The sequence below is a fragment of the Cervus canadensis genome, chromosome 26 (assembly GCF_019320065.1).
Source record: "Cervus canadensis isolate Bull #8, Minnesota chromosome 26, ASM1932006v1, whole genome shotgun sequence".
NCBI classification, from domain to species: domain Eukaryota; kingdom Metazoa; phylum Chordata; class Mammalia; order Artiodactyla; family Cervidae; genus Cervus; species Cervus canadensis.
In genome coordinates, this window is record NC_057411.1 from 34058930 (window position 1) to 34078894 (window position 19965).

The window sequence follows — 19965 nt, forward strand, 5'->3', positions numbered from 1 at the left end:
CTCGCTCAGTCGTGTCCGACTCTCTTCGACCCCATAGACTGTAGCCCACCAGGCTCCTCTGTCCATGGAATTCTCCAGGCAAGAATACTGGAGTGGATTGCCATTCCCTTCTCCAGGGGACCGTCCCAATCCAGGGACTGAACCTAGGTCTCCCTCATGGCAGGCAGATTCTTTACCCTCTGAGCCACTAGGGAAGCCCATTTGGCAGGGGGTTTGGTGTGCTTTATGAAGATCTACCCGATAAAGACCTATGGAATCCAGAATCGGTCAGGTTTTCCCTTCAGCCCATGCTAGTGCTAATCCGCATCACTCATGTCTGACTCTGTGCAACCCTATGGGGTCCTTTGTCCGTGGGATTCTCCAGGCAAGAATACTGGAGTGGGTTGCTATGCCTTCCTCCAGGGGATCTTCCCTATTCAGGGATCGAACCCACATCTCTTACATCTCCTGCATTGGCAGGCAGGTTCTTTACCACTAGCGCCACCTGGGAAGCCCCCACCCTTCAGCCTATCAAAGCTTAATTACCCTGCCTACTAAATAAAGCATGAAAGTGGTCATATTGACTATAGATACAGGATGCGATAATGGATGAGAGTATATAAATGAACACTCATTTACTGTTTATCCTTTTAGGAAACACTGGCATGTTTAATGAGGCTCTTTCCAGTCCAGCAGCACTTAACCTTTTTAAAGTCACAGGCTCCGCTGAGAATCCAATAGAAGAAAAATGCCAACTCACACAAAATCTATTTCAGGGGCTCATGAAACCCCTGAAGCATGCAGTCTCAGTCCAGAATCCCTGCTTCAATGGGTAGGAGAGCTGGGGAAGGTGATTTGAGGGCTGTTTCAGGCCTGTCCTGGGTCCCTAAAACCACTTCTCACCATTGGCTACGCCCTGTCTGAACACAAAGCTGATCCTGGGGTTGACCTACAAAACTCCATAATTATTTGCAAGTACCTCTTTCCCGCTGGTCGAAGAGACCTTAGGGGTAACAGACCGGAAGCCAGTGATGGGAACAAAATGTGAGACAAATGGCAGAGAGGAGCAGTGAGAGAGCCCAGGGTGGGGAGGTGGGCAGCTTTTGGACAGGGCAACAGCAGGTCTTGTGGGCAGAGAAGCACAGAAAACCCACTCCTTGTCAAACAGGACCTGACTACCCCCAGGGCAAGGTGGCTGAGCCCAGGCCAAGGGGGGAAACTGACACGCACGTGCCCATCACAGCCGCCTGGGGACATCCGTGGGCAATGCCACCTCAATCCATCACCACTCCAGAGTCGCCCAGGAGTCTGGTGCCCAAACCACTGCAGTGTAAGTCGGAGTCTCTCAAGGCAGTGCCACCTGGGGGTGCCCAGCAGGGCCTGGGAATAGAAGGACATTCCCGCCAGCCGCGACTGCTCCTTGCAGCTCCAGATCTCGGGCAAATGAGTCTGCCCTGCATTCTGCCTTCTCAGATGCAAAATGCAGACGATGCCAGGACAAGTCCCCAGGCCCTCCTCAAAACCCAAGGGTTAGATGTGCTTCAAGATTCAGAATTGTTCAGACCTGAGAAAGGTAATAGAGTGCCTAGCCATTACAGTAATACCCATAGTGGGTCCGTCATCAGACATATCAATGGCGAGTGTGCGTGCTCAGTCATGTCTGACTCTTTGAGGCCCCATGGACTGTGTAGCCAGCCATGGAATTTTCCAGGCACGAATACTGGAGTGGGTTGCCATTTCCTCCTCCAGGGGATCTTCCCAACCCAGGGATCAAACCCGAGTCTCCTACTTGGCAGGCAGATTCTTTATCAGGGCACCACCTGGGAAGTCCTAAGCACATCAGTATGACTATTCAGGCTGAAAAGAATAAATAGTTTAGGTCAGGCTTTGCCACCAAATGGCTTCATTGGGTTACACTTCCCCACTATTATTTAGTGGTGAAATAATTTTGTTTGCAAATTTTGCTATTGTTCAGAAATGCCCTGAAGATACGAACACCCTGGAGGATCACTATTGTGTGGATTAAAAGAGCTACCATGCCCACCTCCTCTGGCCATCCGCATACCTCAGGCCCACTCTGTCCTAGAGTTTATCACACTGAATTACAATTCTCAGTCTGTTTCCCCTTCTAGATTTCCAGCATCTTGTGGGTGAGACTAGATTTCAAGCATCTTGTGGGTGGGAATGACAGCTAGCTTATCCGTGTATTCCCAGCAGTTGGCCCACACTAGGCTAGCGCTCCTGCTAAGTCACTCTAGTTGTGTCCAACTCTTTGCAACCCTATGGACAGTAGCCTGCCAATCCTCTGTCCATGGGATTCTCCAGGCAAGAATACAGGAGTGGGTTGCCATGCCCTCCTCCAGGGGATCTTTCCCAGCCAGGGATCAAACCCACGTCTCTTACATCTCCTGCATTGGTGCATGAACTCTTTATCACTAGTGCCACCTGGGAATCTCAGGTACATGTTCATAAATGTGTGTGAAACAGAATTTAATTATACATCTAAATCTCTCCACCTCCCTGTCTCCAAGAAGATGGAAAAGTGCATCCCAAAAGCACTCCCTCACTTGCTCCTAGAACCCGAGCACACATCAAAAACCAATCTGCTTATTCAGCAACATCACCATGGTGCAGGGGAAACTCTTTTACACTTTAAAATACTTTAAGCTTTTAAAAAAAAATAACCTCAGAGGAACACATTTTTATTCATGTATTTATCGGTTTGCGTGTTTATCTGGCCATGCTGTGTGGCTTCTGGGATCTTAGTTCCCTGACCAAGGATCAAACCCCTGCGTTGGGAGCTCAGAGTTCTAACCACTGGATCACAAGGGAATTTCCTAAAGCATTTTTTGTCATAAACCCGATTAATGACCACTAGGAATGGCTCTGATCAGGGAGAGACTTGGGAGTTTGCTAACCAGCAAAAATTTATCTGAGTCCAAAGTCTTGCCTCCAACCTTTAGACTAAAGAAGCACCTGGCGGCCTGGGCAGGGAGCCGAGTGAGGCCAGCTTGTCTGTCTGCCGCTCCGGGGGCCGCTCCCACACGCCTGGCTGCCTGGGCACAGGGCCAACAGGAGCTCTGCTTTCAGGGTTTCGCGTGTCTCTTTCACCGGGAAGACTCCAGGCCTGGCTAGGTTTGGAAGGCTCTCGGCCGCCTCTTCACACACATCACTGTGAGAAATCCAGCCCAGCTGTCTACACAGGCAGCTGTCTACACAGATGCCGGCTGCAGCCTGAGATGCACGCGTGCTAAAAGGGAAAACGACCTGGAGAGAGCAGCAACTTGCCAGGAGAACAGAGGGGAAGGTTCCTCCGCAGGGGGGACTGAAGCAGCCACGTGGATTACTGTCCTAGGTGAGGGGGTCACCTGTGTCACATGGCCACGCTGATAGGATGCGGGTTAGGATTAACCCGCTGCTCCACTGGATGCACAGCGAACATCTAGAGCAGGGGTCCCCCACCTTCTTGGCACCGGGGACTGGTTTCACGGAAGACAATTTTTCCATGGACGCGGTGTTGGGGGAGGGGGTTCTGAATGATTCAAGCACATTACATTTATTGTCTGTTTATCTGGCCATGCTGTGTGGCTTGTGGGATCTTAGTTCCCCGACCAAGGATCAAACCCCTGCATTGGGAGCTCAGAGTTCTAACCACTGGACTGCCAGGGAATTTATTTATTTATTTCATTATTATTACCTTGTGGTAGGTTTCCCTGGCGGCTCAGACGGTACAGAATCTGCCTGCAATGTAAGAGATCTGAATTCCATCTCTGGGTCTGGAAGATCCCCTAGAGGAGGAAATGGCAACCCCCTCCAGTATCCAGTATTCTTGCCTGGGAAATCCCATGGACAGAAGAGCCTAGTGGGTTACAGTCCATGGGGTCACAAACAGTCAGACACGAATGAGCAACTCACACACACACATATAATGAAATAATTTTACAACTCATCATAAAGCAGGATCATCAAGCATTGGATCCTCAGAAGGAGCACCCAGCCTAGGTCCCTCGGGTGGGAAGTTCACCGGAGCGTTGGAGCTTCTATTAGAATCTAACGCCACCACTGATCTGACAGGAGGCGGAGCTCAGGCTGCAATGTGAGTGATGGGGAGCGGCTGTAAACACAGTTGAAGCTTCTCTTGCTTGTCCGACACTCACTTCCGACTGTGTGGCTGGGTTCCTAACACCGGGCTTAGGGACCCCCGATTTAGAGTGCCTTCCCAATGGCTGCCATCCGTTGGTGGGTCAGAAACATTTCCAAGGGCCCTCATATCTCAGGTGGCCAAGGAGCCTGGGTCCAGGATGTCCCTAAAGGGTGTCTTGTCCCAGGTAGAGCTGCACTGCATCCCCGTCTGCTTGATCCAAGCAGTATCTGCTCCTCCGCAAATGAAGATGTCTGGAAAGTCACCCATCCTCAGAGATGAAAGGGCCCAGAGAGCAGGGCTCCATCGACCTCCATATTTAGAAAGGACACATTTACTGAATGAAATCACATCTGTATAGCAGATTTCCAGCACCAAAGCGCATGTCTGGTCCTGGGAACGGTAAGAATGATGCCAAGGCGACTCTTCTGGGGCTGGTCCTTCCTTGAGGGCAAGCCGGGGGAGGGGAGGCGCTGAGGCTGCGCAGTTGGCGGCCGCACCTAACTTAGTCCTCACCGCTGTCCTAAGAAACGGTTTCAGAGCACTCTTCCGAGCAGGGGACCACTGTCTCGCTCATTACCTGTGCCGGCTTCTCGGGTTCTACTCCTTTCTGCTTCTGAAAACTGCCCCTCAAAGCTGTTTTCACACAAAGAGCTGGGGGCAGTTGTCCCCCGAGGTGTTTTATGTGGACAGTGTAGCCAGAATTACCCCAACTAATACACAACGCCTGTGTGCATGTTAAGTCAATTCAGTCGTGTCCGACTCTTTGCAACCCTATGAACTGTAGCCCAGCAGGCTCCTCTGGGCTAAATACTGAAGTGGGTTGCTATGCTTTCCTCCAGGGGATCTTCCCCACCCCGGGTCAAACCTGCATCTCCTGTGTCTTTTGCATTGTAGGCAGATTGATTCTCTACCCGCTGAGCCATCAGGGAAGCCTGGATTAGATAATATCAAAGTTAAATTTCTGGTTTTGAACACTGTACAGTGGTTGTGTTCTTTTTAAAATATTTTATTTTTACTTATTAATTTTTAGCCTCCCTGCTTGCGGGATCTCAGATCCCCACCCTCGACTCTGGTAGTGAAAACATGGAGCCCTAACCATTGAACCACCAGGAAATTCCCTTGGTTGTATTCTTGCTGTTAGGAAATACTTACCAAGGTATTTTGAGATAAAGGGACAGATAGCTCTGATTTATTCTCAAATGGCTCAGAAAAAAACAGCACACACACATATGTGTACGCATATGCATAGAGAATATGATAAAGTCAATGGGATAAGATGCAAATAGTTCAGTCTGCCTAGAGTACATGGAAGTTCCCTGTACTAACAGGGAACTTAACACTGGTTCTGTGTGTCTGAAATTATATATCTAAGTAAAAAGCTACAAGGAAAAACAAATCCCCAGATGAGTAGGGGGTGTGGGAGAATACAGACTCCGTTCTGTTTACTTTTGTGTATGTTTGGAATTTTGCATCAGTAAGACAGTTTCCTGTACCAAGCCTCAGGTATGGTTTCAGTGGCAGGAATCCTGGGCTGCTGGGTGCCCAGATATCATTCATCTACAACATCACAAGCAATGACCTGTGAGCTAGGAGTACCACCTAGATTAGTGGCAAGGTCCTCCAATTCTGCGCCTCCCACTCCCGACACCTAGAGATACACCTTTACAACCTTATTTTTACGATGTCATTTTTTCCTGATAATAAAATTAGTATCAAATCTCTCTGGGGGAAACCTTACATAAAGGTAATTATAAATTAGAAAATAAAAATCACCTTTTATATATACATTGCTTCTATCACAAAAGAACTTTTTATCAGGACGGGTGAGTTACTTTCAACCCCAGAATTTTAATTGGGCCCTAGTACCTTTCCTTACATGGTTTAGAATATAAATTTCAGCCAGAATGATCAACTGATTTTTTTTTAGAGTTCTCATTCAATTAGACAAGGATATAAAGTAACGATTATTCAGATCATATGATAACAAGAAAATGCACATGCGGAGATGACATAAAAATATTTGAATACAGCATAGGGAACTATATTCAATATCATAATAACTTGTAATAGAAAAGAACAGAACAAAGAATATATGTATGTATGTATCTCCAAACAACTTTGCTATACACTTGAAGCTAACACAATATAGCATATCAACTGTACCTCAATTAAAAAAAATTAACAAAAAAAAAAAAAAAAATTAACAACCCACAAGGGCACCACCCAATCAAAACCAATCAGAACAAATTTAGTTCCAGATTTAAGCTTTGCAGCTGCAGTTCTTGTATTGCTGGGAATTGACGGAGTACCAGGGAAGTACCATGCTATTCAATGATTTTAACCACTGGGCACATGCTGACTGAATATCAGCTCTGTGCATCAAGGAATATTAGCACTAATAACTGTGGTTTATCCCAACCCTATGGGAGCTCTGCTAAGTTTAGGTTCATATCCAGCCTATACTCAGAGGGTAGTGACAAATCTCCCCAGAGCTCCACATTAGAGTCAAGAGAGTCTAGAGTAATTCCAGGAGAGCTCAGAGATGCTAATAACTTGTCCACTTGTCAGGAGCCAGGGAGCCAAACACAATGGGTTTGGGGGCGGGTGTGGGAGGGGGACAGATGTGGGTATTATTCACACTTGCTAATAAACATCTTCCTTTGCTTATAGAGACTCTAGGGCAAAACCGCTTGCTTTCGGGGACACTCCAGTGACTCATAGGTTGGGAATATGGATGATCTTCATCGTAACCATCTGTAAAAGCTTCTTGTGAACGTATTTATTAGAAGAGTAAATTGACAAACTACTCCAGGGAACAGTTACATTTTAGGGATTCATTTCTAATTTCATGCATGGAACTTTTACATTAAATTGTATATACTACTTGGGGAAAAATACAACTGTTCCTCTGAGTTATAAAAGGAGGGTAGAGACCAACTGGACATGGAACAGACTGGTTCCAAATCGGGAAAGGAATACATCAAGACTGTATATTGTCACCCTGCTTATTTAACTTCTGTGCAGAGTACATCATGCAAAATGCCAGGCTGGATGAAGCACAAGCTAGAATCCAGATTTCTGGGAGAAATATCAATAACCTCAGATACGCAGATGATACCACCCTTAAGGCAGAAAGTGAAGAAGAACTAAAGAGCCTCTTGATAAAATGAAAGAGGAGACTGAAAAAGTTGGCTTAAAATTAAACATTCAGAAAACTAAGATCATGGCATCCAGTCCCATCACTTCATGGCAAATAGATAGGGAAACAATGGAAACAGTGAGAGACTTTATTTTTGGGGGGCTCCAAAATCACTGCAGATGGTGACTGCAACCATGAAATTAAAAGACACTTGCTCCTTGGAAGAAAAGCTATGACCAACCTAGACAGCATATTAAAAAGCAGAGACATTACTTTGTCAACAAAGGTCTATCTAGTCAAAGCTATGGCTTTTCCAGTAGTCATGTACGGGTGTGAGATTTGGACTATAAAGAAAGCTGAGCACTGAAGAATTGATGTTTTTGAACTGTGGTGTTGGAGAAGACTCTTGAGAGTCTCTTGGACTACAAGGAGATCCAACCAGTCCATCCTAAAGGAGATCAGTCCTGGGTGTTCATTGGAAGGACTGATGCTGAAACTGAAACTCCAATACTCTGGCCACCTGATGTGAAGAGCTGACTCACTGGAAAAGACCCTGATGCTGGGAAAGAGAAGAAGAAGGGGACAACAGAGGATGAGACAGTTGGATGGCATCGCCGACTCGATGGACATGAGTTTGAGTAGGGTCCGGGAGTTGGTGATGGACAGGGAGGCCTGGTGTGCTGCAGTCCGTGGGGTTGCAAAGAGTCGGACACCACTGAGCAACTGAACTGACTGAGAGACTAGCTCTCTCTTTTTTTAACGTAGTGCCTGACTCAAGACTATAGGGAATTAATTGCTTGCTTGATAAATGCTTTATGATGATAAGGTGAAGGATGCTTTGTGAGATGGCCTTGCTCATTTAGGTCACAGATTGCATTTACAATCATTGTCTCTTTAGGGAACCAGGCTAAAACCAATACAGGCAGGGACTTCCCCAGTGGTCGAGTGGTTAAGACTCCAAGCTCCCAATGCAGGGGGCCTGGGTTTGATCTCTGATCAGGGAACTAGATCCCACATGCCACAACCAAGACCTGGCACAGCCAAATAAACATTCTTTTTAAAAATTAAAAAAGTCACACCATGACAGTCAAATTGTGAGTGCATGACGGTATTCATACAACAGACAGAGATACAGAAATAAAACTATTTTAAACCTGAGTTCTAAACACTATTCTTATACATCTTCATTTCTGAGTCCACTGGTATTTGATTTTTTTTTTTTTCCCATTTCAAAGGCAACCTCAGGATACTTCTACAATCCCCAAAGACCTTAATGACCACATCAATGTCACCTACGTGTATGTTAAATAATGACCTGCTCCTAACAAGCCATCCAGCAACCACCTAGAGACGATTAAGCGCTGACCTTAACTCGGCACCCTGCATGCAGCCTTTGACTCAAAGGTTTACACAGCAGTTTCACTACCACCTGCTTGACACATTTCCCCCATGTCTCATCTTTAAAATGCACTTTGCCATACTCTTTAGACAAAAGCTACTGTTTTGTTTCCCTGATCACAGAGTTAGCCCTTTCCTCCAGAGTAATTGATGCTTCATTTCTAGCTTGTTTGTGCAGATAAAAAGTACTTTCTGGGTGAGGTGACACGGGACAGAAATCTGGCCGTGATGCCATCACTGACATCTTACATCACTGCATCACCTGAAAGATGAAGACAAGGATCAGCCAAGAAAACCACTCATTGATCTGGGGAAAGTGTGTCACCATGGAAAACTCTGGGGAAGAACACATTCTAAGTCACTCACTGTCCATCTTTTTCTTCTTAATCTCGTTTTCCCACAAGGCATTTAACAAATTCCTGTGCCCAGAGCAACCTTTCCCAGCCCCGTTTTACCCCATAAAAAACCCAGAAGAGTGACAGATAATTCTGCAAGCTCCTTCTGAAGTCTGGGTGACTCCCGGGTGGACATGCAGAATCCTGGGGGCCCTGAGAATGACTTCTCTCTCCCCAGTCCATCCTCCGAAATCACATGGAACGTTCTCTTACAGGAGGAAAAAAAAAAAAAACAACACTTCTAAAGTTGGGACAAAATGAAAACTTTCCTTAGAAAGGCCACACAAATCTAGAAAAATGGTACAGATGAACCTATTTTCAGGGCAGGAATAGATGTAGAAAATGGACATGTGGACATGGTAGGGGAAGGAGAAAGTGAAAGTCACTCAGTCGTGTGTCCAAATCTTTGCAACCCCATGGACATGGAATTCTCCAGGCTGGAATACTGGAGTGGGTAGCCTTTCCCTTCTCCAGGGGATCCTCCCAACCCAGGAATTGAATCCAGGTCTCCCACACTGCAGGCGGATTCTTTTCCAGCTGAGCCTCAAGGGACGCCCGGGGCAAGGAGAGGGTGGGATGAATCCGGAGATTGGACTGACATATACACACTGCTGTGTGTACAAGAGACAGCTAGTGGGAACCTGCACAGGGAGTTCAGCTCTGCGCTCTGCGCTGATGTAGAGGGGTGGGATAGGGGAGGTGGGGGTGGGAAGGAGATCCAAGAGGGAGGGGATATATGTATACATGTAGCTGAGTCACTTCGTTGTACAGCTGAAATTAACAACAACATTGTAAGGCAACTGTATTCCAATTTTTTAAAAATGGCCACACAGACATCAAACTCATTCATTCAACTCTTCCTTCCTCCACCCTTCCAGCACCATGTATATGAAGCAGAAGCCATGTGTTGGGTCCTGGGGAGGCAGATATGCCAGGAAAGAGCTCAGAGCCTCATGGAAAAGGCAGACATTGACAAGTCACTGTGATGACAGCAGGCGTGGGGACAAGCCAAACCGGTAGGCAGCAGAAGGGAAGGGCACGTAAAACATGAACCCAGGGCCTTCCCATGGAATGGAGGTGACACCAGTGAGGGAAGGTCAGGAGAGGGAGGGAAGGCAGGCCCTGGAGCAGAGGTGTTGGCTGTCCCAGCAGCCAGGCCCTTCTCTCCCTTCCCCCAGAGCCTGGGTTTTGGTTGGTTCTTAAACCCCACCTCATGTGGCACGTGGCTCAGAGGCCAACCCTGATTAGCTTGAATCCCTTGCCAATGGTGGCTTAACAAGGGACTTGGGACCCAGTCCTGCTGATGATCCTGAGGAGACAACAGCTGTGAGACAACCAGGAGAGAGTTTCTCTGGTGAAACTTCAGGACGGGGGAGTCTCTCTCTTTCTGTAGGACATCGTTGTAACTGCTGGAAATCTGGCAGCCATTTTGCAACCACGTGGAAAACTAAATTCCACAGGACCACCATGGCAGAAGTGAAATCTGCTCTTTGATGTCACTTCTGAGTCATTCCACAAGTGCCCTACCTTAGGATTACTTCTCTGTGACATTAGAAATTCTCCTTGTCTTTTACGGCACACTGAGTTTTGTGCTACTTGCAGCCAAAAGCATTCTTTGTGGAAGGCACCCCTCTCCCCAGGCCTCCTCACCTTTACCAGTTCATCTGTTAAAGAGACAAGCTGAGTTCCCAAAGGCCATGCGCTGAGCCTCCCTGTTATTTTTCCCCAGCTCTACTCATGAAAATAAAAATAATTTTCTAGCCCATGAATTAAACATCACGGCTGCCGGCTGAAAGATTTTAGCAACAGCCTTTTGCTGGCAAGAGAGGCAGGATCCCGACATGTTCTAAAATAAGCTACAAGGAGGCAGGAGGGGAGGAGGGGACACCAAGGGGAAGAGGCCATTAGAAGAACGATGAAAGGGTGGACAAATCCCACTTGTGTCCAGTTTCTCTGACCCATCAGCCTGTGACCCAACTTGAGGGAGTGTTTTCTCTAAGTTCAACCCAGATGGGTCACCCGGAGGCCTTATCAAAAGGCAGGTATTGACTCAATAGGTCAGGGATGGGGTCTGACAGTCTTTCTTTCTAACAAGCTGCCAGCTGATGTGCTACTGATTGGTGGTCTACAGCCTGCTGGGACTTGCAGAACCCTTCAGCCTCTAACTGGCTTCCCAGCTGGCACTAGTGGTAAAGAACCTGCCTGCCAACGCAGGCGACAAAAGAGATGCGGGTTGGATCCCTGGGTTGGGAAGATCCCCTGGAGGAGAGCACGGCAACTCACTCCAGTAGTCTTGCCTGGAGAATCCCATGGACAAGGAGCCTGGTGGGCTACAGTCCTTAGGGATGCAAAGAATATGACCGAAAGGACTCAGCATGTAAGCATCAGCCTCTAACAGTAGGCTGCAGAAAAGGGGAGCAGGACGTAGGAAGGCGGATAGTGAGAACTAGCTGTTTAAACTCAGGTTCCAGAGAGGAAGGGAAGTCAGATGAACCCCACACACACCTGTACCTTTGAGAAAAAGAGGAAAGAGCGCAGACAAGCACAAGAGGAGAAGAGCGCCCTGGGTCTGGTAAGCCAGCGCTATTATACCCTTGGGGGCACATTAGTAATCTAGTCCTGGGACAATGCCCCCGAGTCTGTGAGATCAAAGGGCCAGCTGGGACATTATTCCTAGCTCTCCCTGAACTCTGGCCAGCCTGAGGGGGAGGCACCCAGCCCCACTGCACACTCGCTCTAAGGTGTCCGCCCCAGGGTCTTTCCTGAAAACCTTCAGGCTCACTCATCCCACCAGCATGTGTCTGGTCTAGAAACTATGTGCTCAGAACCACCGGTGTGTGTGATGGGCGAGCAGAGGTGAGAGACAATTAGAGGATGAAGGGCAGCCGCTCCGCAAGCCAGACCTCCTCCCAGTCCCGCAGGTCCTACTGACTGCCCGCCCTGGATCTGGGCCCCAATCACTTTCAACCTCGCTGAGTCTTCAGGTCCTGGACTGGCCCTGCTCCGGCTCTTCTCTCTCCCCTGGGGACCTCTGTCCTGTGGCTACAATGCCATCTCACCAGAACCCCCCGGCCGGGGCCTCCAGCCAGGCTCAGTTCAGCCACCTCCTCCTCTTGGTGTTGTTTAGTCGCTAAGTTGTGTCCAACTCTTTTGCAACTCCATGGACTGGAGCCCGCCAGGCTCCTCTGTCCATGGGATTGCCCAGGCAGGTATACCGGAGTGGGTTGCCAGTTCTTTCTCCAGGGATCGAACCTGCATCTCCTGCATTGGCAGGTGGGTTCTTTACCACTGAGCCCCCTGTGAAGTCCCCCTCGTCTAGGGCACCCCCCTGACTCCTCCAGGCTGGTGCTCTGCAGCTAAGGCTGCCCTGGCGGTTCTCCCCTCTCTGTCTCCCCAACTGGCCTGAAGAGCCATGAAGTCAGAGAGGGATGGCGTGGGTGCCTGGCAAGTCATGGGTGATAATAAGCGTAACTGAATATGGAGCAGGGAATCAAATGCACCAGCTGTGCCTCAGAAACACCCGAATGCCTTAAAACAATAATAATAAAATAGTCAGGGCCTCCCTCCTAGAGATTCCAATTCAGTAAGTTCAGGTAGGGGCCCAGCCTTCTGAATACTGTAAAGGACATCCAAGTGATTCTGATGTTTTGACAATAGTTGAAATGGGGAAAAATGAATGAATTCGTGGGTAAATGAGTACATGACTGCGTGTGGAACTGTGAGGCTCTCTTTACAAGGGAGAACAGATCCCTGCTTCAGTAGCCACCAACCCATTGCCAGGGGAAATGAAGTCAGAAACCATGCTTTATCCATGACCAGGGCTTTCTGACAACCGGGGGTGGGGGGGTGGTGGTGTGGCGGCTAGGACTTGTTCCAGCCAAGGAGGAGCTGCAGGAAGGGAAGGAGTGACGGGAAGTAGCAAGGGTCAAGTTCCTCACCGTCTTGTTTCATTTCACTCCAGCTGTGAACTGATGCTGGATGAGCTGTCATTCTCACTGGGCAACTAGGGATGCCTAAGCTAGAGAGGGCGACTGAGCTGCCCAAGACCCTACCTGGGGGGCTAGGCTTTGAACCCAGACCCTCAGAGTCCAACGCCCATACTCTCAACCCCACGCTGGTGCCACTTCCACAGAAACGGGGCACGTCACAGCAGAGGGATGGGGAGACTGCATACCAAAGAAGACAGAACATCAAAATAGTTGCTCAACAAGAAATATGCTGGCCAAAGATAATGGTGCTTTTTATAAAATTTCTGGTGGCTCAGGCGGTAAATAATCTGCCTGCAATGCAGGAGCCCCAGGTTCAACCCCTGAGTTGGGAAGATCCCCAGGAGAAGGGAATGGCTACCCACACCAGTATTCTTGCCTGGAGAATTTCATGGACAGAGGAGCCTGGTGGGCAACAGTCCACGCGGTCACAAAGAGTCAGACAAGACTGAGTGACTAACACTTTCACATTATGTCACCCTTCTGTAAATTTATCACTGGCTTTTTAAAGCAATTATTATAATTTTCTACAATACACAAGTCAGGACAAGATGAGAACTAAATGTTATACAGGAAAGGCCGTGATGTTTTATTTGGATTTAAACATTGTGCATTACATTGGAGCCAGAAGAACTCCAGGTCCCAGACAAACACTGAAGCCCTGTGAGTTCCCTGATGCCGCTCCCACCGTGGGGGGATAGGCTCAACAGACAGAACTGTCTACCCTGCGGCTCCACTTTGACATTTGGCCTGATGCTTAAAGGAACTTCCAGCTCAGTATTATCATCCCTGTTTCAGAGACCAAGAACCCAAGGCTCACAGACTGGAAAGAGACTTGGCTGAAGCTGAACTAAGAGGCGAGGCTGGGATCTCAGCCCTGGTTCCTACTCTGCAGGAGGACTTCACATTTTAGGATCACAGTGCAGTTGGCAGTGACCTTGACCAGTTTTAGAAGAAAAAAAGAACTGAGTTAATAATGTTAATCTCAACCTATATTTATACTTGTTGAGACTATGAAGCCAGTAAAAAGCACACCCCATTCTTCCAGGTTTCTCTGTACTCCACCCAGCCTGGGGCGCGGCCCTTAGTGCTTGCCCCATTATTAAAAATGGAAGAGTTGCAACAATGGGCTGGGAATTACAGACTTTAAAGGGAAGTTTCCTTGATGTTTTTCAGTTTTTTTTAGTAGTTTGTACATTAAAGTTTTGGTTTTTTTTAAAAGATGACTCAAGAAGACAAATGCGGGAAAAATTCAACACTGAGAACCTAAGACATTTAGAGAAATGATTAAGCCCTGTTTTTACAGCGATTGGCTCCGCTCAAAAAGCCCCAAAGAAAACACTAGAGACCAGGTGAGTTGTCCAGCTGAACAAAAAGATACTTATTTACAAAACAGTGACCTTTTAGAGGAAAATGGAGGAAGAGAGGATGAAAGAGAAGGGACTGGGGGAGGGAGGAGGAACAGGGCTATTTGTGTTCATTTCTCTTTGGACACGTTGAGAAAGAACCCTTGTTTCCCAAACCAAAGCAATCTTTTCCATGCAAGACGCAACGAAGCCACATTGTATGCCAGCTTTGTAGAACTGATTGTGTTGCAAGAGGGCCTTTTTTCCTTCTGCTAAAGAAAAAAAAGCCAGTATCAGGACCAGGAATAATAAGGGCAGCTAACAGTTACTGGACATCAGCCAAGGGTCAGGCACTGTGACAAGTAATTTACACCTATTATCGAATTTAGTTCTCACAACCTCATGAGCAAGAAGTACCGATTATCCATTTTACAGGTGAGAAAGTTGAGGTCTGGAGATGTTCATTTATCCCATCAGGCTATGCAGTTGGTGAACAAGTAGGAGAGCAGGGATTCACATTCAGAGCTGTTTCTCTTTTGAGCCGCGCTCACCCTAGAAAACCCAGAGGTGAAACAGAAGTCCATGGCCATGCATTCTTGGAGCTCCTCAACAATATTAGGGATTTGACAGAAAAAGAAGCACAACTCAACAAAGACGTTAGGACCATCGAAGGTGTGGATTCAGGCTATCCAATGCCTGACAGAAAATAGCTCACAGCTATTTTCTGGGCAGCTCACAGGATTGGACAGAATTTGACTAGTGGACCAGCAGGTTCCAAACCCCTGCCTCTCCTGACCCAAGCTCCTGCCAGACTACCTTATCCACCTCTGCCATGTCTCAGCTTCCTCTCATAAGCTGGGTTTCAGCAACCAAAAGAGCACCAGTGAATTCTCTATCTACTTCAGCAATGGACACATTCAGCCTGGGGCAAGATGGAAGGCTGAGAGCTGAAGAATTGATGCTTTCAAATTGTGATCCTGGTGAAGACTCTTGAGAGTCCCATAGACTGCAAGGAGATCCAACCAGTCCATCCTAAAGGAAATCAACCCCGAATATTCATTGGAAGGACTGATGCCCAAGCTGAAGTTCCAATACTCTGGCCACCTGATGCAAAGAGCCAACTCATTGGAAATGACCCTGATGCTGGGAAAGATTGAGTGCAGGAGGAGAAGGGGGCAGCAGAGGATGAGATGGCTGGATGGCATCACTGACTCAATGGACATAAACTTAAGCAAACTCTGGGAGATGGTGGAGGACAGAGGAGCCTGGAGTGCTGCAGTCCATGGGGTCGCAAAGAGTTGGACACGACTTAGCGACTGAACAACAATAACCGCAAGATGGAAAGGAGCAGGGCAGGTGACTTGTTTCGCATGCCTGATCCTCTGATTGAGGTGGTCATGATGTCACCAAGGCATATTCAGGGGACTCGAATGACATTTCAAGGGAAACCAGAAAAGTTCCTCCTGTTTCTGGAAACCAATGGCCAGAATGCCTAGACACAGGGCAAAGCTTGCTGGGAAAAATCACTAGGACTTTGGCCTTGAATCATAAGTGAGCTGCTCCTCACTCCCTTATTCTATTCATCTTGGGAGTCAGGGCATGAACTAACTGCCCCTTTGGTCAAAAATCCTCAAAGCAGGCCCATTGGTGAGCTTGAACCTTCAGGTAAAGATTTTTCCTCCAATTGGAGTTCACATTCTGTCCTTGAAACTCAAAAACTCATCCCTTAGGACTTGTGGGCACCAAGACTGTTCCATTCTGACAGCCTGCCCACTCAGAAAACTGCAAGGATAAGGAGAGTAAACAACTTGCTCTGGCCCCAAGGAGAGTCATAAAAAGGCGGGGGATGAGGCAGTGGAGGAGGTTTGGACTGAACAACTTGATGAGATCTTTCATGGATGACATTTCACCGCCAAGCAAATTACTCTGCGCACACTGCACACCTAACACATCCTTTGCTGGGTACACTGCATGGATGCCTCCTGTTTCCAGGGCAACCATACCTGGGGTGGAGGGTGGCAAGCAACGGATGGGCTGGCTAAGCCTTATTGCCTTGACAACCCAGGTCCCTGACGTGGATGAACAACCCACTGGTGCATAAGCTCAGCCCTAACACTAGACAGAGCCGGCGGGAGTGAGGATGGCAAAGGCTCCAGTGGGGAGGCCCGCAGCCCAAGGCCGGGGGTCTCAACAAAAATCATCCCGATCTACAGGCCTCCAGGAGACCGCCAGCACACCCATCTTGGCTGTCTCTCTCCCTCACTTCTTCTCTCACAAGATATCCACCAGGTAACATTCACTTATTTGGAATGTTTCTAAGTCACAAGTTGGGATCTTGAAGCTACAACATCCACCATTGTCTGCCCTTTTTTTGGGGGGTGGGGGGAGGGAGCAGGGGTGGGAAGGGCCATGAAGCTCAGGTGGGGAGAGAATCAAGAATGGAACTGATGAAAAGTAGCTAAAGCAGAAGACTCTGCAGGGAGGCAGAAGGATGGGCCTGGCAGCATCACCCATCATCAAGTGGATCCCAGATTCCTGCAGTGTGTTGACTTCTCCAGGGAGCCGGAGGAGTCTGGGGCCAGGATGCTATCTTCCAGCCAAGGTCTTTCAGAACAAAGATTCTGTCTCCACCACCATGAGTGGCCGGGAAAGGGCAGAGGTGACTTGGCGAAGCTGGAGAGGAGGCCTTGTCCTTGTGGCTCCTGGTGGGAGGCCAAAACCAGGGGGTGAGTGGCTGTAACGGGTGGAGCCTGTGGGCCTGTGGAGCTCCGGGCATGTAAGACAATATTTTAAGTGCTCACTTCTCCCTGAGCTTTCTCGGACACTGCAGCTATTAAGACTAAGCTCTAATTCCCTGGTGCCAGGAGGGCTCTGAAGTCCAAAGGCACAGTCTTTGGACTGGGGGGTGGGGTGGGGGGGGGGAGGAGGGGTGCAGAGGGAGCTGTTCTAGGGGATACAGGGCAATAAGAGCTTTGGTTGGCTGGTGGAGGGAGTGTGTCCAGTAAGCAATGGCTGAGCATCTTACGATCTAATCATCTAGAGGTAAAGGTAGAAAGAAGACAGGAGAAGGAAACCAATACATAACAAAAAAGATGGAGAAAAGGACACTGAATTGAGGAAGTGTACTGATGTTGGGAGAGCTTACTCAAAGCTTTCAGGGGACTTTCAAAGACTTCACAGATTCCCAAAGACCCCCGCCCCTCCCAATATTCCTCAACTCTGCTCAGCCACGCACCCTCCCCAAAAGGCACCCATCTTCTGGAAGGGTCTGCTTCCAAGAGCAGAGCCTGCAGTTTCAAGGGACAGCTTAAAACAGAGTGGCCCCGTTCTGAACCCAGGCACTTGGAGCTGGCACTATGCCAAGTCGGAAGCTTTGCCAAAAGAGGTCTTCAGATTTTTTTCCTTCCTCTTCCCCTCTGGAAATAAAAGGCGGTTGTGTTTCTCCTGCACACCACCCCACGCCCTCCCGCCCCCCGGCCCCGTTCCTTGCCCATCTCGGACAGATCTTAAAGGGCTTTTTGGATTACTTCACCAGATACTCAGCCCAGGATAGCAAAGCCCCCGGCACCTTTTTGTCCCGCCTAAGGTAGCCACTACAGTGACTGAGGCCAAAACCAGTTACTGGGGCAGGGGGTTTGGAAGTGGTTTTGAGTCAGCCATCAGAGTCATGCGGGGCAGGCTCTGAAGCACCCCCCGCCCCTGTCTCCCCGCCCCCAGGAGCTGGGGGTGGGGGCGGACTGGAGGGGAATTGGGTCCGGGGTTCCCCGCCCCCATGCTGGCAGGGGTGGGGGTGCTAGGAAAGTGGGTGGCGCGAGGGAGCGCTACAGGTGCGGTGACAGACTGGCACCTGGTCAGAAGGGGACAGGCCTGGAGGGGTCTACACAGCCACCTCGGAGCTTTGTGCTGGGCCAGAGCTAGCCGACAAACTTCTGGGACTGGAAAACTGCAACAGGGCACATGAGATCCCGGAGGGGGCCGGGACGGGGGCCTTACAGGGGCAGGAAGGGAACTGGCTTCTTCCACCTCCTGCGCGAAAATCAACGCTGAACCGGTGCGGGTGGTCTCTCCACCCCCCGCTACAACTCCCTTTCTAGTCCTTCACTCGGCCTCAAGGTCCGTGGCCCACGGAGGAGGCTGAGACGCTGCAAGGCGGCCGATTGGAGCGCCCCTGGGACGCGCAGGGGCTACACAGTCACCGCGTTGGTCTCCCCGCCCTGGAGCCCGGGCTCGGCATCCCCCTCGCGCGCCTCTGTGCACGGCGCCGGCGCCGGCGCCGCAGGACCCCGAGTCCCTCTCGCTCTCCATCCAGGGGTCGCCAAGGGCGCCTACTCAAGGAGACAGCGGAGGGGGCAGAAGTTGAAAATACCTGGATAGAAATACCTTCCCGTCCCAAAGGCCGGACAACTACAGGCCTGGGGGCGGGGGAAGGAGGTGGGGGGAGCAGGAGAGAAGGCGAACCGAGAGCCGCGGGAGCTCCGCACCGCCCGCAGCCAGCGGCGACCCGAGATCTCGCGCGCCTCGGCGCCGCCGGCCTCGCCGCGCCTCGGTGCCCGGGGGCGCAGGGGGGCTCGGGCGGGACTACTCACCCCAGAGCAGAGTGAGCGGCTGGGCTTTCGGGATGAGCACCAGGGAGTACACGGCCGCCAAGTGGAGCAGGCTCATCAGGAAGACGTTCCTCCAGACGATGTCCTGCCGGTGCCCGCGCGCGCCCGGCCTCTCCGGGCCGCCGCCGCCGCCCTCCGAGCCCTCGACCCCGACCCCCGCACGGATCTCCTCCTTGGCGCTGCGGAAGGGGACATTCTCCGCGTCCACGGCCGGGCCTGGCATGGCTGGGGAGACCTGGGCGCCCGCGGCAGTGGCAGCGAGCCGGCGATCTCCGGGGCGCGGAGCTCTCCGATGGGGGCGGCGGCTTCTGCCTTTTTTTGAGGGGATTGGGTGGGGGGGATCTCCGGCACCTCCTGTCCCCGCCTTCCCGGCCCTTCTCTGCTTCCTTCTCGCTTCTTCAGGCGTTCAGCGTGGCCTAAGGATGCCAATCTTGGCGCCCGGCATCTGTTGCTGGCGCATCACCCGCTCGGCTGCCGGAGAAGAACTCGGCGGCGGCGAGGAAGAGGGGGCGAGCGCGCGGGGCGGGAGGGGGCGCCGGGGGAGGGGAGGGGGTGTGGAAAGAGCGGAGAGCGCGGAGGGGGAGGGACTGCTCCGAGGGAGCGGGGAAGAAAGACCTGCATAGCTACAGCCAATCAGGGTCGCCCTTGCGGCTCTTAAAGAGAAAGGCGCCCCCTTGGCCTCGGCTGCCCGGGCTCCCCGGGGCCGGACGGGGCAGTCCGCAGGGCAGTGGGCAGCCTCCGCCGGGGTCGGGGCGCCAGGGAGTGGGTCGAGGGGGCTGTGGCTACAAGGTCAGGGAGCCCGCAGAGCCTCCAAACCACTTGTGCTGCTGCTGCGGTGGTTTCTCCAGTTCCCCGAAATACCTTTCCCTGTTGAAAAAGACTTCTTTTCCCCCCCACTCTTTGAAGCTACAGGCTGGAGAATTTGCAATCCTATTCCCAAATCGCAGCACAAGTTAAGGCCAGATCTGGGATGC

The 19965-nt window shown here is 50.2% G+C and overlaps 1 protein-coding gene across 1 annotated transcript in view; it reads right to left on the reverse strand.

Annotated features, from left to right (window-relative positions):
• The window catches only part of SCD5 (stearoyl-CoA desaturase 5), a 173613-nt gene extending 154072 nt beyond the window's left edge, over nt 1–19541 (reverse strand). Inside the window, exon 1 of the mRNA XM_043447797.1 lies at nt 18974–19541. Coding sequence (XP_043303732.1) covers nt 18974–19214 — 241 coding nt within the window. The 5' untranslated portion in view covers nt 19215–19541. The remainder of the gene's footprint in view (nt 1–18973) is intronic.
• Between the last annotated feature and the right edge of the window lie 424 nt (nt 19542–19965).